At 36.3% G+C, this 20127-nt stretch overlaps 1 protein-coding gene across 1 annotated transcript in view; it reads left to right on the top strand.

The window, feature by feature from the left end:
* The window catches only part of LOC107663733 (angiopoietin-2-like), a 24005-nt gene extending 6513 nt beyond the window's left edge, over positions 1 to 17492 (top strand). The window contains exons 2-9 of the mRNA XM_016454033.1: positions 905 to 1051; positions 3098 to 3219; positions 6324 to 6556; positions 6788 to 6912; positions 9450 to 9551; positions 11346 to 11512; positions 15122 to 15252; positions 16830 to 17492. Of these exons, the coding sequence (XP_016309519.1) occupies positions 905 to 1051; positions 3098 to 3219; positions 6324 to 6556; positions 6788 to 6912; positions 9450 to 9551; positions 11346 to 11512; positions 15122 to 15252; positions 16830 to 16990 (1188 nt within the window). The 3' untranslated portion in view covers positions 16991 to 17492. The remainder of the gene's footprint in view (positions 1 to 904; positions 1052 to 3097; positions 3220 to 6323; positions 6557 to 6787; positions 6913 to 9449; positions 9552 to 11345; positions 11513 to 15121; positions 15253 to 16829) is intronic.
* Positions 17493 to 20127: the final 2635 nt, after the last annotated feature.

Genomic DNA, 20127 nt, shown 5'->3' with positions numbered 1-20127 from the left:
CGATTTCAGCACGTCTCCACACAGTAAACAAAACAAGCATTTCCTAGCAACGACAACTGCGCTAAACACTGAAACAAGAAATAAATACACTTACAGTCTGCTTTTAACTTCTGCTGATTGACAATATACATATTTATATTACAAATAGATTAAAATCAAACTTAAGCATATCTTGAAATACACTTAATATACTTAAAGTTGTTTCAAAATAATACAATTAATATGCATTTAGTATAGTATAATTTAAACATAGTAAGTATGTCTGAAAAAGCACAATTTAAATATATTTCTTTTTCACCTGGGGATACATGTCAACTATTTTGTTTCTCATCTGTTCTTGAATTTCTTTAGATCACGGCATGATGTATTGGTCTTTAAGCACGCGTCACTTTGTCAGACAGGTTCTATTTAAGTGATTTCTTCATTCAACAGGTCTGGCAGTAATCAGGCCTGGGTGTGGCTAGTGAAATTTAACTCAGCTTTCTAAAATAATGTGGTTAATCACAGTTCTTTCATGATTTAACAGGAGGAGGGCAATTAATTTTTCACGTAGGGCCAGGTAGGTTTGGACCGCTTTTTTCCCTTAATAAATGAAATCATCATTTAAAAACTGCATTTTGTATTAACTTGCATTATCTTTGTGTAATATAAAAATGTGTTTGATGATCTGAATCTTTTAAGTGTGACAAATATGCAAAAAAAACAAAAAAAAAAACAGGATGGGGGCAAAAACATTTTCACGGTACTGTGTGTGTGTGTATATATATATATATAACAATAGACTTTTAAGTTAGCGTGCTTTAATGCTGCCTATGCAAGCTTATGTTCTCTTGTGACGCTAGCAAGCGTAGTAGTTGGAGATGTTGGTGTATGTTTGTTGATGTGTCTTGTGCCATGTTTACAGCTGGAGAGCTACATACAGGAGAATGTGCGGTCAGAGATGGAGCGGAATGTCATACACACTCAGACAGCCACCATGCTGGAGATCGGAACCAATCTTCTAAGCCAATCAGCAGAAAACACACGCAAACTGACAGATGTGGAGACACAGGTGAGGCTGACAGCATCCAGACAAACAAATAGCACCTCTGCTCTAACTGCAGCTTCTGTTTGTCTTTGCTGTGAAATGCTTTTCTTTAATTGCTTAACCTCCTGGGGTCGACGGTGGCGCCGGCGCCACCACGTGCATGTTTTACTGATAAGAGCAAAAAGAACTTAAAATGCTCGTTCATTTTTGTTTGTACACATAAATTTCTTTTTTCCTCACATTCTTTCTTGTAGCAATTCCCTCTCAGTCACACACCTGACAGCTCATTATGCAGCTCATTATGCAGGCCTTTGTCTTCTCAGGTGTGAATCACATCATTATGCATGATCATTCACACCTCCTCGCATATACCTTTTCTACACAAAACGTGTCTTAGAAAATGTAAATCAATATATTGTTTTCTGTGAATAAGTAAGATGATTTTCACATAATTTTGAAGCAAAAACTCTAGACTTCAAGATCCAGTTCTCAAAAGTCTTGTGATCAAATGTTCTGTATGTGTTTTATGGCCTTATTTCAGTGACTTTAAAATTGTAGTTTTTCACTAAGCACGCATAAACGTTGTTTTCTCAAAAACACAATCACGTACATACATGCTGTCACATATTATTGTAGCCCAGTTTGTGCTGATTACAGTGTTATTAAACCACATTATGAAGACAAGCAGCCATGAAAAGTGGGCACTTCTCATGCCGTCATTTGTCCAAAATTCTCTGTTATAATAAGAAAACTGCCCAATAATTTGCATTGGTGGCTCACAATCGAATTAAATTCTTGGAGCTCAATGGCTGAGAATTTTTAATCTTGTGCAGTAAGTGAGTTCACAAAATTAGGCCTCAATGCATCACGTGTGTGTGTTTGGTTTTTCACTCATCTGAATTCATGGCCAACAGAAGCAAGGTTAAGTGGCCATGCAGAGTAGTGTTGGAAAATAATCAGAGACAGTGAAGTCTAGCCAAACTAAAACATCCATAGTGTTTATCCTCTCAAAGAGTGATTGTTTCACACTGCTATGTTTTGCCTTCATTTTTTTACCGTCAGAAGTTCATTGAACATCATAGTGCAGCCTGAAAAAATATTGGGCTGCTTTTGTCAGGGCTTACAGTATGTTTGCTGTGTTTGAGCTGCTTGAAAAAACATGTAGCTGTTTGAAGAAACAGGCATGATGGGATAATCACTGCTGATCTATGTGTGACTTTTGGAGTGTTTGAATCACTTGATTAGTGCTTCACAAATGTAAAGAAACAGTTCATCCAGAAATGAACCATCTGTCATGATTTTCTAACCCTCATGTCGCTCCAAATCCATAACTTTCTTTCTTCTGTGGTGCACAAAAGGAGAGATTTTGAAGTCTTTTTATGCCGCTACAATGAATAGGACCTGTCCAATTTGTCAACATTCTTTCGAGTTGAATCATTTCAATGAATCAAAAGATTTGGTCACAGTGGTTTACAGCTTATTTAAGAGGGAGATTGCGAGTAAATACATGAATGTTTCAATGTTCCTAGCACAAAACTATCATATGGTTTGGAATATAGTGCATGAGACTAATGGACTTTTTTAAATGACATTTTTAAGGTGCATTTGCATCCTCTTTGAAGCTTGAAAGTGTCAGTCCACGTATATTGTAATTGAATGGAAAAGTGTGACCAGCAGAGTCTATGGATTATTCCTTTTTGTGTTCTGCGGAAGAAAGAAAGCAATTCGGATTTGGAACAACATAAAGGAAATGACAGAATTTACATTTTTGGGTGAACTATTACTTTAACCCTGATTAAAGCTCATTAACATACTGTATAATGCTACTTCAAACATTGTTCTCAGATAAAGTTGGCAAACTTAATGTTGCAGGGAAACATCTGGAACTACCTTCAACATTTAACTACAGCATTTTCTTGGAAAAAAAGTGAAATCCTGTACATTTGCATTCAAGCAGAGACGAAAAACCATAGTAGTTGGACAAGAAAAGCGCCATCATTCTCCCATGTCTTTGAATATTTTAAAGGTAATCTCTCTTTCTGCTTGTCTGTCATGTGGGCCTGTTTGCAGGTGCTGAACCAAACCAGTCGTCTGGAGATCCAGCTGCTGGAATACTCTCTGAGCACCAACCGGCTGGAGAAGCAGCTCTTAGAGCAAACCCAGGAGGTCTCCCGCCTCAATGACAAAAACAGGTGAGTCGTCTGGAAATAAGAGTCGTCTTATTCATTTCTCTCACCTTCCTGTACGTGAACGCTGTCTCTAAAGTTGTTACAATGTGTATTTTTGACACAGGATACAAAGGCAAACGGGTTGCAAGATGCGAAAGACCTGTGATATTATACCTCTGAAGTTGTTCATACATACAAGTTTGTTAAAAAAGATGAAAATGTGTCTGTCCTAGAACTACACATCACACAATAATACCTATGAATAGTAATTAGATCATGTTGCCTCTTTACAGCTTTCTTTTTATATAGTTTTTTTTTTTTTTTTAAATAAAATAAAATCCACTGGACCTCATGTCCTCCTGTATTTAAATCTAGTATTAAACATGGATTCCACGCACATTCATGGGGCACATCAAATATAGTAAACAGAAACTCTTAGGGTTCTTTAAAAATATCTTCATTTGTGTTTTGAAGATGAGCAAGAGTGAGTAAATGATAAAAGAGCACTGTCACCATTTACATATCCTCATGTCATTACAAACCTGTGTGTATTTCTTTCTTGTGCGTGGTACAAAAGAAGGATGTTGGTAAGCAAGAAGTTTCAGTTCCCATTGACTTACATTGTATTTTTTGTCCATACAGTGGAAGTCAATGGGAAACAATATGTTTGGTTACCAACATTCCTCAAAATATCTCCTTTTTTTTTGTGCTACAGAAGAGATAATTATACAGGTTATGAAACAACATGAGGGTGAGTAAACGTTGACAGAATTTTTATTTTTGGCTGAACTATCCCTTTAATATCAGCTGTAAACAAGCCCAAAATAATCTCATCTTCCTGTTTATTCCAGGTGTTTACTATTTTATATACTAAAAAAATAAGTTATAAAACAAGCATCACCTGTTTCACATCTCTTTTATGACTTTATAATTGCATTCAAATAAACAATGATGCTGCAGAGCAGCAAGCACCTTTGACACAATAAAAAAACCGCACTCTGTTACAGTAAACTGGCTGTCAAGAGCCAGTAATAAAGGAAATGTATTTTCATTTTTCCCTGTTGGTCTTTAGGGAAGTATGGCTCAGTAATTATGCATCTTTCTAACCCAAATTAAAATATGCAAGCTTTTTGTGGAAACTTAAACTTTCTGTCTGAAAACGGGACAGTAAGATAATCTATTCAGGAGTGAAATATCGTTGGATTTTATTTTGAGACAAGCTGCTTTACAATAAAGCTGCAGCTTAACAACAGCAATCTTTCATGTCCACAAATTTAGATAACTTAAAAACAATTTAGTGTATTTTCAGACAACATGACAAGGTGTACTCAAGTGCAGAGCTCCTTGAAAGGATGCATGCTGGAAGAACAGAAACAGCAAGCAAAGAGAGATTTAGGGAATGTTTCTTTCGACTAGCTGAAAGTAGCTTGTTCAATCTGTGTGGGTGGATCGTTTCAATAAAAAACTGCTGCAAAGTCATTAGTCGGACTCATAAAGATCAGGCCTGTGGGATTTATTGTCTTTATTTGGAGCTTGGTACGGTGCCAGCTCACATAGCCTGTCAGAGTGTTGATTTTGATAGAGAAGCCCAGGCAACAACACCGTCGGTGAATGGCAGCAGTATCCATGTGTTTACAGGTCTACCAGCCACTTAGGCTCACAGAGGTGTGTTATGTGGAATCTGAGAGGCTTGTTCAAGGGTCTTGTCTGTGCTGAGAGCAGCATGAACCAACAAACAGCAATTCACACACAGAGTGAAGTATTAAAAATTAGGATTTGATATGACACTTAAGACAAAACAGTTGTCTAAAGGCGCGATTTATGTGCTTCCCGTCGACATACTGTAGCCTGCTAGAGTAATACAAATGGTAAAACATAACTCCTTTATAAATAAATTTGTTATTAAAAAGGCTTTTATCACTTACTGATAAATGAGAATATCACTATGGTATCATATTTGAATGTGTTCAGGGAACTTGGCTATTGAAAATTAGCCGTAGTAATTTAATTTAACTCCACCCAGATGAAAGAAATTAACAAAGTGATTTGAATAAAAGTGAGTTATTTTTTTTCTGAATGAAATCAAGCCAGTAAAATTATTCAATCTTCTTAATATTTTGAACCATAGGGAGTTTGACTGAACTCAATCACTTGTGGAAAAGGTTACAACCATTTCAGGTCTGGCTAGTCTTCAAAAGGTTCATAAAGATTTATTTTTAAGTTGTTCATACTGTACATATAGATATTTACATTTTAAATGCTAATGCATTTACACATGCATTCATTGTCTAAAGAAACATTAAAAAATGTATTTGTATGTATTAGTATGAAAGAGATCACTCTGAATAACCTGAGGTGCAACAATTTAATTCTGTTATGCAGTTTAGTGTTCATTTGGTGATACGATTGTATACAAAAGGTCAACAAGCAAGAAGTTAATATTGAGAAACTTACATTATAGACACAGTATTGTTCTGTTTCTATAATAGTTCCAGTTCTATTTCCTCTCTGAGCACATAGTGGCCTTTGCTTCCTGAATGAATCAGTGTTGCAACGAATTGATTGAGTGAAGTACTGTGTGCATATTGTCTGAGTAGGTAAACAAAGTATGTTAACAAATTATGTTCTATATAGTAACAAAGTGTGTAGTGTAATTAGAACTACTACATCTGTCATGTTGTCATTGTCATGTGACTCAGTTATGTCACTTCATTCACAACTCCTATCCTGTGGCCTAATGGGATAGTAAAATGTCCAGATGTGCACTTCGAAATCTCGGCATTAAGACTAGTTTTAAGTTGGAGTACACTACACAAATGTTAAAATGGGACTTTTTGACTTTTAGCAACTAGCACAGACTCTAAATTGTGGCAAAAATCTGTGTAAATACCATGTAGTGTATTCCAGCCTTAAAGGTGTATTGATGTATCCTCCAGACAAAATTCCCACAACTAATGCACTGACTGACAGTCTATCTGGAACACAGACAATTGGAGTGATACAAACAGTGAAAAATCTCAGTGCTGTTGGACTGTTATATCAGAAATGTATAAATAGTTTTCTAAAAGTGTTGAGCTTGTAATATGCAAATAGCAAGACCATATATGAACCAGCCCGTTTCTTCTCAGCTATCTGGAACAGCGTTTTGCTGCCATGGAGGCCAGGCACAGCAGAGCGCTTCAGGCCATCCAGCAGGAGAAACAGCAGCTGTTGGAACTGCTTGACAGACAGAATCACCTGGTCAGTCTGCTGGAGGGAGAACTGGCCAGCTCCACTCATAACAGCACACTGCTTCAACGACAGCAGGCCACACTCACTGACACAGTGCAGCAGCTACTGGCTATGGTCACTCACTGTAACGGTTAGTGCCAAATTCATATTATCAAAGGCTAAGCTGCATACGACCAGCTCAGTGGGAACAAAAGAGTCTCTCTAAACTGGGCAACTGCTTAAATTCCCAGAAGTGGTCTGTCAAGCAATTTTCCAAGAAGATTGCAGTGTAAATCAATATTGATTAAACCAATCAAAATAGGACCTGGGTATACTTTTATTTCTTTTTCCTCAAGCCTAATACTACCTTGTGTATTTCCAGATATTTCCACTCCAGTTGAAAAGGAGATGTTGAAGTTCAGAGACTGTGCTGAGATATTCAAATCTGGAGTGACAGAAAGTGGGATATACAGCATTCATCTTCCTAACTCCACCCAGAAAACTAAGGTTTGTAGTTTGTAACCATTTTTTAAAGTATCACTTTGATTAAATTCTAGGTAACACTTTAGTGTAGGGACCAATTCTCACTAATAACTAGTTGCTTATTAGCATGCCTATTATTAACATATTGGCTGTGTATTAGTACTTATAAAGCACACATTCTGCATGACCATATTTTACATCCCTAATCCTACCAAATACCTAAACTTAACAACTACCTTACTAACTATTAATAAGCAGCAAATTAGGAGTTTACTGAGGCAAAAGTCATAGTTAATGGTTTGTTAATAGCGAGAATTGGATCTCAAAATAAAGTGTGACCGAATTCTATTTATATATAATAAAAAAAAAAAAAAATACAGATTGCATACAAAACAAAACCATTTTGTAGAGCATGAATCTTGGCATGTATCTTGAAGAAACTGAGCTCTCCTCACATTTGTTTTTTAAAGACTAAATTATAATCTGGTAGGACAAAATGTTTTAATATACTGCAATTTTAGTACGTCTTCGAAAAAAAGCTAAGATGAAAATGTCATGTGGATCAGAAAACCAAATCAAGATGTCAGAGAACATTTCCTTCAGGCCAATTCTCAGTGCATCTAACTGAGATTATGCACCCATATTTATTTCAAAATCTTGCCCTACCGAACCACAAGAAAACCCCTAAAGGTTTGTGTTTTGCCTTTGACTTCCAGAGTCAAATCTAATTTCTGGCATGCTCCTGGGGTGATGAACATTTTAAAAATGTGGCTAATATTGTTTTTGTTATTCATTATTTTCCTGTGCACTCATTCGTCTTCCCCTCCATTTCCTGTGGGCATAGGAGCCAGGTGTTTGGCAAAGATTTGGGAGCTTCCTGCCAACACAGGGTTTAATGCAGAAAGTGAGAGCGAGCTGGTATATGTAGTATCACCACCCTTTCATTCTGTGCCACCCCCCAGAGAAGCACACTGGGTGGCTCTTTTCATTTAGAGTTCAACTTTCTCTTTTTTTCTACCTCACTTTGTTTGCATAATGATACAAATCAACATATTTATGAGGGATATTGATCAGTGCTGATTGAAGCTTATTGATAACAAATGGTTCCTTTGGAAAATCTTGACCGGTGATGCTCATTTATTAAAACATTACTGTGAAAGTTTCAAATAGGTTTTTGCTGCCAGAGACAAGCTAAAGTTTTAGAAGAAGAAAAGACTCCCTTACATCTGTTATGCAAATAGAAGGATATGTTGTGCCGAATAAGAATGAAATCAATTCATACTCCCCAAAAGCAACCTCTCTACAGATGTCATTAATACAAGTGCTTTGTCTTTAAACCCTGATTAGCCGTTTAAAGTTTCACGATGGGCAGTCTCATGTGTTGCTAAATGAGCTGGTCCCGCCAAGGGATGAAAATGTGCATTATCCCACTTTTTGTTTTTGCCAAGAAGAACTTATTGCTTTTTGCCTTCTCCTTAAGCTTAATTCTTCTCAAAAACAGCTGGGAAAATTGGAGAAAAATCATACAGAGGATATTTACTTGGAATGTTTTCACTTGACACCCACAGGTTAGAAATATTTAATATTTCAGAATAAAATCCTTTATGGGATTGGCTTTAATTAGTTTTGATGGATTCGGATGATGGAATTCAATGAATTTGCCTTTTATTATTTTAGTTTGCTGCTCATAGCTAATACTAATTTGCTGTTTTTGCCAGAAAACAGTAAATGAAGTTGTTTTGTGTTCAATACCAAATCAATGCTTAGTAAAAGATTCAGTGGAAACTGCACAGAGACCAGTGTGCTCATGTCCCAAAAATGTCTGCATGAGACTTTGTTTGTACTGTATGGTTAAAATTGGTACAATTCATCATTGGCAAGTTTATTGCACAGTGGTTAACCAAATTCAATAGCTAAATACAAACCCAGCAGAGTACTCATATAGCCTGAAGACCTACCATCTCACTGTGGACAGGAACAGAATGTCCTGCATCGGCGGTCCAAATGTGGTGGTTTGTGAAGCAGTCTCGCCCCCATGTGCATTTAAAAGGATTGTGGGCCACAGTTTTTTTTTTTTTGATTTCGTGATGACTCTTAAAGTTCATATTCTACAATTTCAGTTATGTTTATTTTGTCAGTGTAACCCACAGAGATAAGAAAGGTCCTTATTCAAAACATCATGAGTTGAGATATGTGCTTTGTGGTATATCATGGGAAATTATAGTAGTCAAATTGAAGCAGTCAAATATCAAAACTGCCACTTATGTTCTGAATAGTGTGAGAGTATTTGCCAAATTTGGACTATAATATTATTGTAATGAAATCGTGGAAAATTAACTTAATACAATATAGCACCTGCAAAGAGTCTCACAGCATTTTTCATCAAATAGTTTTGTAGTTTTGCCACAAATATTATCTGAAAAGAAAAGGAATGTTTCATTTAGTTCCCTAGGTAGCTCATACAATTGTTATCTCTCAGTCTCTGTTGGTATAAAAAGTATAAAATAACAAGATATATTTATATTGCATGTATGTGTTTCTTTATGGTTGTTTCTGACCAGGTATTCTGTGACATGAAAACTAAAGGGGGAGGCTGGACTGTCTTTCAGCATCGCTATGATGGATCTGTCGATTTTAACCTTGGCTGGAATGATTACAAACTGGTAGGAACAACTTGTCCAACACTCAGTTAGAGCATTTTCCACATTTAATCCATTTAACTGTGTATGTAAGCTATAGCTTTAGGAGCAAGTGTGGTAACTTTCCACAGTTTGGCTTCAAATTCTCTTAAATGCAATTTTTGATCTCTGATCATTTATTTTATCACAGACATCTGCATTAAGCAGGTCTTCATATATCTAATATATTGAGAAAGATTGAAATAAAAAATAAAAAACCCATCTGGTAAATTCCACAATATCAGTCATGTTTTGGAAAAATGCACATATCGCCATGCATCATATCTGACAAGTTGAACATTGTGAAGTACCTAGCTGAAGGAATTTGATTTTGTGTCATCATTAAAGATTGCTTAAAAATAATTTTTCTTGATTTTGCTTTAGACAATGAAGTATGATCACTCCTTTAATGAAGACATACTGTATAATTTACACGTGGGCCTGTCTATCTCTTATTGAGATTTCTTGATTTATGTACACTTCTGCTACCATTAATCTGAGGCGCCTAACATTTAAAACACATATTTAACCTACTCTGATGGAGAAAGTCTAACTCATGTGTGGTGTCTGATGTGTATAGCCATAGAATACTGATGCGTTGGTGACCCCATTGACCTTTCTTCAAGGAAGAGAATTCTGATTGGCCGTGTCTGCATTCCCATGTCTCCCTATGTTGTTACACCTGCATTCCCTCCCTATCTGGGACGATAAGTATATATTATTTCGGTCACAGGGTCATTTGAAGAGGAAAGATAAGAAAAGACATTAGAATTGAAGACGTCATAATTCACGCACTGCGTCCATTATTTAAAACAATTTATAGAATATAAGGAGAGCGCAAATTGTTATAATGGTCGCTTAAAATCAGTGTTTTCTACCTGTAAAAGTAACAACTCCCTGGAGAGCTGATTTGTTTGGAAACTATTGAGTTTTAAATGCTAAAACAGTGGTAATTCATCTCACCTGGGCCACTTCAACAGACAAATTGCTATGGCTGCTCTGGGAGTGCGTGAGAACCACACAAGTTTTGTTTTCTCTTTTCCTTGTTGTTTTCCAAGAAAAATGTTTTTACAAGTGAATGATAAATATTTGGCCCCAGATGGAGCGTGGGAGTGGGGAGCCCCTGTAGATTGTTGATAACGTGTGCATTGAAGCATTTAAATGCCCAACTGCACTACCACATCTCACAGTGTTCAAATGTGCCGTCTCATTTGCTGGTCCAAACAAATGGAAATGCAGCATTTTCCTGTGGTTACAGGAGGTCTTGTGAAATGTTTACTAGTATGTGAAAAGGAACTCTCCTGCTATCAGTGTAAATAATTATGTAATACTTAATAATCATTTCAGACATACTTATTCATAATTGTCTGTTTTACAGAATACAAAAATACTGGTAATTTGCACCTCACGCTCTTAGTTTTGGTTATAATAATACATCACATCCTGTCTGGTAGTCACATACAGTCTAGCCGCAAAAATTTGAATATTTCATCGCACTCAAAGCTTATAGTTGGATCTAAAAATTAGGCATTCACAAATAATAAGAACTACATACTTCCTGTACAGTGAAAATCATGATTTTTCAAAGTAAAAAAAAAAAAAATGTGAGTACATTTTAAAAGAAAATATAATTTAATTTAATTCTTTGTACTTAAACATTTTGTAAAATTTACCTGCAGTTTGAGTGAAAATAGTTTCTAAGTTAATTGTTAAAATGAGATTGTTAAAATGATATGTATATAAAGCAACATTTTTGTCTTTTCTTCACATATGACGTAGGGATTTGGAGATCCATCAGGAGAACACTGGTTAGGAAATGATGCCATCCACCTGCTTACAACATCAAAAGACTACACTCTCCAGGTCCACCTCAAAGACGCCGAGGGAAAGCAGGCTTATTCTCAATATGACCATTTCTACACTGATGGAGAGGATAAGAAATACAGGTACCAAAATGTTCCTTGTTCTCTTGACTCTAGATGTTGTGATGCATATAAATGGGTGTCACTTTGCTTACAAAAGTTGTGGGAACAATTTGGGGGGTGCACACACAGTGAAGGTTTGCAGTTAGCTCATGAACATTTATATAATTAGGTTGTGCAAATAATATAATGTTTTATTTTTACTTTGATAAATAGTCTCAGTGATGTATTGATCTGATATATAGGCTTTTCCTATTACCAAAAAAATCTTTTAAATTCATTTTAAACCTCTTAAATCAATTTTTTAATCATTCTCAAAGTTTTTAAATTCCTTGTTTTATTGTTGTGATTATTTTTTTATTTTCTTTTATGTAAAGCACTTTGAATTACCATTGTGTATGAAATGTGCTATATAAATAAACTTGCCTTGCCTTGCCTTAAACCAATTTCAACAGCACATTGAGTGGCTGTTTTTACAGTTATTTCAATAATTTTTCCAACCAACTTGGGCTCAGATATGATTGGTCTAACGGCAGTGTTTTTGCTTTAAGTATGAGGGGTTCCCTAATATAACCTTTCATTTGAGTAAACCAAAATCAGCAACAGAAAAACATTTGGTTGCATTTTGTTTTGTGATTTAACTGCAACGGATAACAAGCAGTGGAAAGTGAAAGGGAAGGCAGTGTGGTAGAGAACATTCCCGCCAAATGCTTTCCTCCACTGATCGCAACTGCAACAATCACTCAACAAAACATTAAAAATGATGAATTCCATTGCCAGTCTCATTATAATAGCCTCTCACAAATTGAAAACTCCTGCTCAGCATTTGAAGATGCTTCCTAGTATTAGCAGCCCAGACGTGAGCTATTTCATAAAGTGCTGGGGATAAAATCGGCCATGGCGAACACATCCTACCAGTCTCCATCGTAAATGATACCTATGTGGATACAAGTGACTTTGGAAAAACGAGCAGAAGATAAAATCTCTAGTATTTTGGGTTTTTCATCATAGCCGTGTTTTATTCTGTGTATTAGTCAAAGCCAGACTGAATTGAACTGGTGGGAGTAATGCTGTTTATTTTTATACATTGTGTCATTTAAGTAGAATATGTTCAGTATCTAATTGTTCAGAGTTCAGAATCTGATTAAGACTTGATTTGCATTCAGATTTGCAATGTGAATCACATTTTCAGCATATTATTGACACATTTATTTATTTTTTTTGGCTTGTCTGTCATTTTCCTGGGATAAGAGACACTTGTGTGATTATGTCCACAAGTCAAAATGATGAGCTACATTTAGGGTAAACCAGCATTTCTCCCAGCATCATTATTGCTTCTGGTCTGCCGATCCCAGGAGCAGATCTGCCTACAAAAGAGAAACAGGGCAAACAATTTCAAGCATGAGGCTTTGCCAGAAAACTGCCGAGTTAAACAGATCTCACACCTCTCTTAAGGGATGCAATTAAACATGCAGCATTGCTTGTGGGCATACTTATACAGTGAATGAACCAGAAATATTAAATTTAACTCAAAATAAATTATTTGGAATACAGCTATAGAATGGGAGAGTGTTGTAGCAGTGGTATCAGATGGAAACGCCAATGCGTGTTTATGTGCGTGTAAACAGGTAGGGAAATAGCTGAACAAACACTTGCCAAATCCCACCATGTTTGTTTTCTAGTTTACCTCATATGGTAAGAGTGCATTTTATTAGCGCGCTGAGAATCCTGGCATGGTCTCGAGGGTGTTGGGCCCGTTTGGGATTAACCAGCCAAGCAACCTATGGTTCAAAAATGTTTTGATGCCAACACAATCTCCTGCAGCTCCTAGCTGTGTGGTCCTTTCTCTGGCACAGTGTGTTCGCAATTCTTCCTGGTGAGACATCATCAACAATGGATTGTGGATAATGGAGGCCAACTATCTTTGGAATACACATTGAGTCACAATAATAAGAAAGAGGAAAAGATAAATCACGTAGGAATATCTTATACAGGCTCACAGCCGGTCCAATTACTGGGGTTAACAGTGGATGTAATAGATGTAGACGCTTTCATCTGATTATGTAAAAAGAAAATAAAAAAACAGTGTAGTTAAAGTGATCCTTTGTGTATAGTATTTAAGTTAATTTATCTAAAACAGGATATGTGTCAGGGCTGATTAAGCAAGCTAATGCTGGAACTCAACATACAAGAAGTGGCAAAAAAGAGAAGGTGGTAGTAGCAAAGTCTCCTGGCACACCTTTAGCCATAGATTACCATAGACATTTTAGGGGTAGATTTAGAACTAAAACTGCATGATAGGAATGTTTATGCAAATATTTATTGTACAAGTATTGATTTTCAGAGGGTTACATCCCTAGGGGACCTTGAGGGTGCTATAGGGGTCTGGGAGAACTTTTGTGAAATAACAACAATAATAATAATAATAATAAAATTGAAATTATTACAGTTTCATTATACATTTGTCACTGGTTGGAGATCAATCCAATTATTTTATTTTAATTAGACAAAATAGAAAAAAAAAAAAACATTGTCAACTTAAAAAATCCAGATAATATTTTAAACATAAAATGTAAATTTTTACACCGTAAGCTTTATAATGAAAATACTGCTCAAAGGTTTGGGGTGGTAGGTTTTCTTTTTTTTTTTTTTTTGGAAAGAAGCCTATTTATTTTCTTTATTTGAATATTATTATTTTTTTACTCAGATTTATTCCTGTGATGGCAAAGCTGAATATTCAGCAGTCATTACTTCAGTCTTCAGTGTCAAATGATCTTTCAGAAATAATTCTAATACAGTGATTTTCTGCTCAAGAAACATTTATTATTATCAATCTTGAAAACAGTTGTGCTGTTTTCGTGGAAATGGTGGTAATTTTTTTCAGTATTGTTTGATGAATTGAAAGTTCAAAAGATTAACATTATAAATATCTTTACTTTCATTTTCATTTAACAGATCTGTGCTTAATAGAAGTATTTATTAAAATAAATAAATCATAAAAAAAAATCATACGAACCCAAGCTTTTTAAGGGTAGCATATATATATTTTTTTTGCCTTCAAAGGTTTGGGGTGGTAGGTTTTTTTTTTTTTTTTTTTTTTGGAAAGAAGCCTATTTATTTTCTTTATTTGAATATTATTATTTTTTTACTCAGATTTATTCCTGTGATGGCAAAGCTGAATATTCAGCAGTCATTACTTCAGTCTTCAGTGTCAAATGATCTTTCAGAAATAATTCTAATACAGTGATTTTCTGCTCAAGAAACATTTATTATTATCAATCTTGAAAACAGTTGTGCTGTTTTCGTGGAAATGGTGGTAATTTTTTTCAGTATTGTTTGATGAATTGAAAGTTCAAAAGATTAACATTATAAATATCTTTACTTTCATTTTCATTTAACAGATCTGTGCTTAATAGAAGTATTTATTAAAATAAATAAATCATAAAAAAAAATCATACGAACCCAAGCTTTTTAAGGGTAGCATATATATATTTTTTTTGCCTTTATATTTATATATGGGGTCCCTCACAAGGGGATCACCATATTTGGGAGTCTGCAGCATAAAACATTAAAAACCATGGTTTGTGTATTTATTTATTCTGTATCCATCCATATGTTTCTTTTTCTCTTCAGTCTCCATGCAAGTGGTTTCAGTGGTACAGCTGGACGCACCAGTAGTCTTACCCACTCAGGAACTCTGTTCAGTACTAAGGATCAGGACAATGACCAGTGCAGCTGCAAGTGTGCTCAGATGGCCACAGGAGGTATCACATTTACATTCTTTCTAACAGTGTATGCAATTATTAAATTGCATATAATGAAAAACTATTTTCCAACATCACCCAAGATAAGAACTACAATAATGTTAAAATATCAGGTATTTCAATGGCAACTGAGAAAGTAGTGGTAGAGTATGTTAATTAAAACAGCAGTTCACATTTACCTGACTTAAATAATGATATTTATCGTGATTGATTGATTTTTTAGTGTTTCTGCCATTGTATCAAAAGGGACATATCATACATTTTTTGACCATTTTATTCCCCCACCCAAAGGTCCACTAGTGTTAGTCAGGTAATGTAGGTTTGCTGTTGGGTTCAATACAGTTGCTGGTGCCTTATACTTTGGCAGCAACATTTTTCCAAAGCCTGCATTACACCCTGACAGAACCACAAAACAATCCTCACTGAAATGTGCTGCACAAACTCTGAAGGTTGGGTTGATGTGATCAGGGACCTTGTTAAAAACAAACTTTGGACACTCTTTAGTAAAGTTAAGAAGAGCCACAGATCAGAGTTGCTGGAACCAAGCTCCCTCCTTACCCCCAGCAGGTAAAAGTAACTCACAAAACATCCATGAATCCATCCCTTGTGTGCTGCTTACAATAAATCAAAACAGTAGAAGGTTGTGTAAAAATATTTGATCAAACGTGAAGCATGTCTGCTATTTTATCTCAATGCTAAGTCAGTGTGATGCACCACTGCAGAGTCCTGTGCAGATTTCCTCTGACAGAGCCTGAATTTACAAAGCCAATATTCAGTGTTGTTATTATTAAAAGAATAGTTCACCCAAAATTTAAAATGTGCTGAAAATGTACTCACCCTCAGGCAATCCAAGATGTAGATCAGTTTTTCTTTAGGAGAAGTTTTGCATTACCTCACTTGCTCGCTAATGGATTCTCTGCAGTGAATGGGTGCCGTCAGAATGAGAGTCCAAACAAACGATAAAAAACATCACAATAATGGTGACTGGAGAAATGTGGATTACTTTTGAATTACTGTGATGTTTTAATCAGCTATTTGAACTGTCATTCTGACAGCACCCATTCAGTGAGTGGACCGTTTGGTGAGCAAGGGATGCTAAATTTCTCCAAATTTGTGCCGATGAAGAAACAAACTCCTCTACATGGATGGCCTGAGGGCGAGTAAATTTTCAGCAAATTTTCATTTTTGGATGAACTATTTCTTTAACTAAAACTATTAATTGAAAGAAAAGCTGAAATAAAATATTTGAATATATAGACTAATATTTTATAATATAGATATAAGATGAAAAACATAGGAATGTTGCCTTGGCAGCTAACTGAATTAAAGTGAGTTGACATTGAAATACAAATATTACTAAAAGTGAAAAATAAATAAAGCTATAAACACGCACGCATGCACGCGCGCGCACACACACACATACATAACATGCTCATAACAAAATTCACTGAAACTAAAGATTTTTTTTATTTCATAAGATCAAGGAAAATCTGATTGATATGACCTCTTAAATATTAACGAAGGAAATTTAAACCAATCCAAAAATAACTGAAATTACCTGCCGTTTGTCCCTGTAGGGTGGTGGTTTGAAGCTTGTGGTCCTTCCAATCTCAATGGGATATACTATTCTGGAAGCTCCAATGTGATACGTTATAACAGTATAAAGTGGTACTACTGGAAAGGACCGAGCTGGATGGCGACCATGACCACTATGATGATACGGCCTGTGGACTTCTAAAAGCAGGAAGAGACTCTCACAAATGGGTCATTTGAATTTACTGACAGCCAAATCATCCAAACAAGCTGGTGACATCAATGAAAATTATGGACAACTTGAGCATTGGATAGCTTGTGCCCATGCTATTGCAGCCATTCAATCTGTCTCCGTTTTGTTTGTTTAGTCTGGCGAAACAGACACAAATTGCACCATAAATGTTTTATCTCCCTGTATAGCAAACTCTTCCAATGAAAAATGCAATGAACTGGAATGGCTGATCAGTGCTCAGAATTGTAGTTGATGTTTGAGCCCAATGTCTGTCTGGTAAAACACTAACCTATCTTCCTCCTCCATCCAGTGGAACATCGGCTCTCCTGAGATTTCTTCTCCCATTCTAGTGCTTTTAAAGGGTTTAAGAGAGAATACCTCTATAAAAACGCTCAAGACACTGAAACAGGTGTATGTTTTATAAGCATACCTTTCATTATAAATATATATTTGTAATAAAACAACAGACATCAAATCAGACTTTCCTACAGAATTCTGTTCCAACCTTCCATACAATATCGGCTTATAGGAATATTCCTTCATTACACACTTATGTTTCATGATATGTAAATATGTAATATGTTAAATATACAGAGATCTGGCATGAAACTCTAGATGGCACAGTCCGATAAGTCTAACTCAATCTGAACTAATGACATAATTATCACATGGCACAGATGATCGGTAGCCAATGAGCTCGCTGCTCAACATTCAAATATATGACTAGTGCTTGCTGTAGCAGTTGCAGCTTGCTTCAGAACAACAAAATCAACATCTAAGATAAGTGAATGCTCTTCTAATCCATATCGCTGTGTGTATTGCGTGGTCTGCCTAATTTAATTCAAAAATGAGCAACCATAATCAAGTTTAAACTAAGTGTCATGTTAGCAGTTTGCATTGAATGCAGGAGCGAAATATTAAGCATATTAGCAGCAGCATTTAGCATCTGTGTTTATACAGCTGGAGCAAAACGCAGTTTAAAGCATATGTAATCGCTCTGAGGACACGCCGATAGTAATGGACATCAAACAGGTTAAATGAAATTTAAGCATTCTTGTGTATGCATTTCAACGGGGGTTCGCCATGTACATTGGCGATTATCCCTGTGTTCACTTTCGTTATTCTAAGGTTGATGTTTTCATTGTGATGAGTGTGTGGTTGTTTTCAGCTGCACGCAGCGTCAGAAGCACACGCTTATCGCAGTCATATCAATGACAGTCACTGAAGGTGACTGAAGATCACTATGGCTGTTGTAGTCCCGAGTGAAATGCATTATGGGTAGTGTATTTTGTGGAAATGTGCTCGTGCGACGTGTGCTCTCGCCGTGCTGTGTAATTCAGAAAATGGGGAAAGAACATTTATATTCTGCTTTTATTTCAGTTCATTCAGGTCAGTCCACCCAGGGGTTTTTGTGCACTGTAACTGAAAACTTTTGTCTGCATGAGAGAGTAAAATGGCATGCATCGGCTAACTTTGTTCGTCTCATCATTGAATGAACATGAATTAACAAGCGTTACGCTGCCGCTGGGACTGATAAGTGGAGAAAGTTAACAGCAGTTATCAAATGACTAAATTATGATATTTGCGCAGGTGGGTGCTGGGGTCTTATGTATCGGATTGCAACGTATATCCATTTTATTAATTAAACATTACACATAGTGCGTGTCTAATTAGAGTTAAGCCAGTCGGCGTGGTAGCCCAGGCTAACATAATCATAGGCCACTATTGTTAAGCTGGTCGGCGTGGTAGCCAAGCCTCACATAGTCATAGGCCACTATTGTTAAGCCAGTCAGCATGGTAGCCAAGGCTCACATAGTCATAGGCTACTAGTGTTAAGACGGTTGGCGTGGTAGCCCAGTCAGGTAGGCATACATAGCCATAGGCCACTAAGCCGGTCGGCGTGATAGCCCAGGCACACATAGATAGTAATACATGCGGTTCACATGGCTCTTCGGAGCAGCAGCAGTACATATGTCTTGGCGATAGATCTGCTTGTTGGGGGGTGTTTTGTTCTTGTTTGGCTTGTATGTCCCTTCTATGTCTTCTGCTTTGTGGGGGGTTATTTCATGTATGCTATATTTGCAGCAGCAATATTTCTTACATGCTCACAGCAGCATGTTGTGGATGTATTGGCAGTAGCAAGTCTTGGTGCTTGCTCTGCCGCAGCAGCAGCGTAGCAGATCTATTCCGCCAAGACCAAATACATTAACATTGTCATAGGGCTGGGCGATATAGCTAAAAAAGAAAAGAAAGGCGCAATGAGCAAAATAATGCAGCACATTAAATTGCCAACGCAAAGGAAATAACCGTCTATAAAAAGAAAAACGTACATTACGTCTAAATTAACTCATATAAATCAAACATAATTTCATAAATTGCATAAACAATTATGAACAAAACAGCATCATGTATTTATGCATTGCTTAATACAAAGAGCCGAATCGCCCATCACACAGATTGCCTTGAAAAACATATGAGATGCAGTGAAACGGAATAAACCAACACAAATTCATGACGCGTTTTGTTTAAACTGTTTTAACTTTGCATGGCTCTCTATACATCTCTTGTGTGAGATGTGAGAGCAGCAGTCATATTTGTCCGTCTAAAAAATGCGCTGAATATGCATTCTGTGTGAATGGCTTGGTTTCGGTTTTAACCCATTCAGGATCTTCTACGCATTGAGCTACTATATTTCTCTAATTTTTTGAATGAATAACGCAGCAACTGCGCGTCTTGTGGGCTAGACTAACAAAACATTAAAATGCAACAATGTCACTTACATCATCACCGCATCTTGCACTCCACTAATGACGCTCCCAGAAGCACACCTAACATTTGATTGTACTATTTTTGCATTCAAATGCAAATGTTTTTTAAATTCGACTAATATTCTTTTTTTTAATTCACAATCTCCTCATCACAGGCAGGCAAAACACTCAATTCAGCATGTGTTCGTGTTTGTGTGTGCTGTCTGCGTCACTCATAGCACGTGCCTATATCGTGCACTATATCGAACATTTTTTCTATCGTTATCGAAGGGGGTATGCCGTCGATAAATATCGATACCGTTTTATCGCCCAGGCCTAAATTGTCATGTATATTACCATGCC

The sequence above is a fragment of the Sinocyclocheilus anshuiensis genome, unplaced genomic scaffold (genome assembly GCF_001515605.1).
Source record: "Sinocyclocheilus anshuiensis isolate Anshui unplaced genomic scaffold, SAMN03320099.WGS_v1.1 scaffold231, whole genome shotgun sequence".
NCBI classification, from domain to species: Eukaryota; Metazoa; Chordata; class Actinopteri; order Cypriniformes; family Cyprinidae; genus Sinocyclocheilus; species Sinocyclocheilus anshuiensis.
Note: the sequence above shows the minus strand (reverse complement) of the source record. Positions and strands in the feature narration are given on the sequence as shown.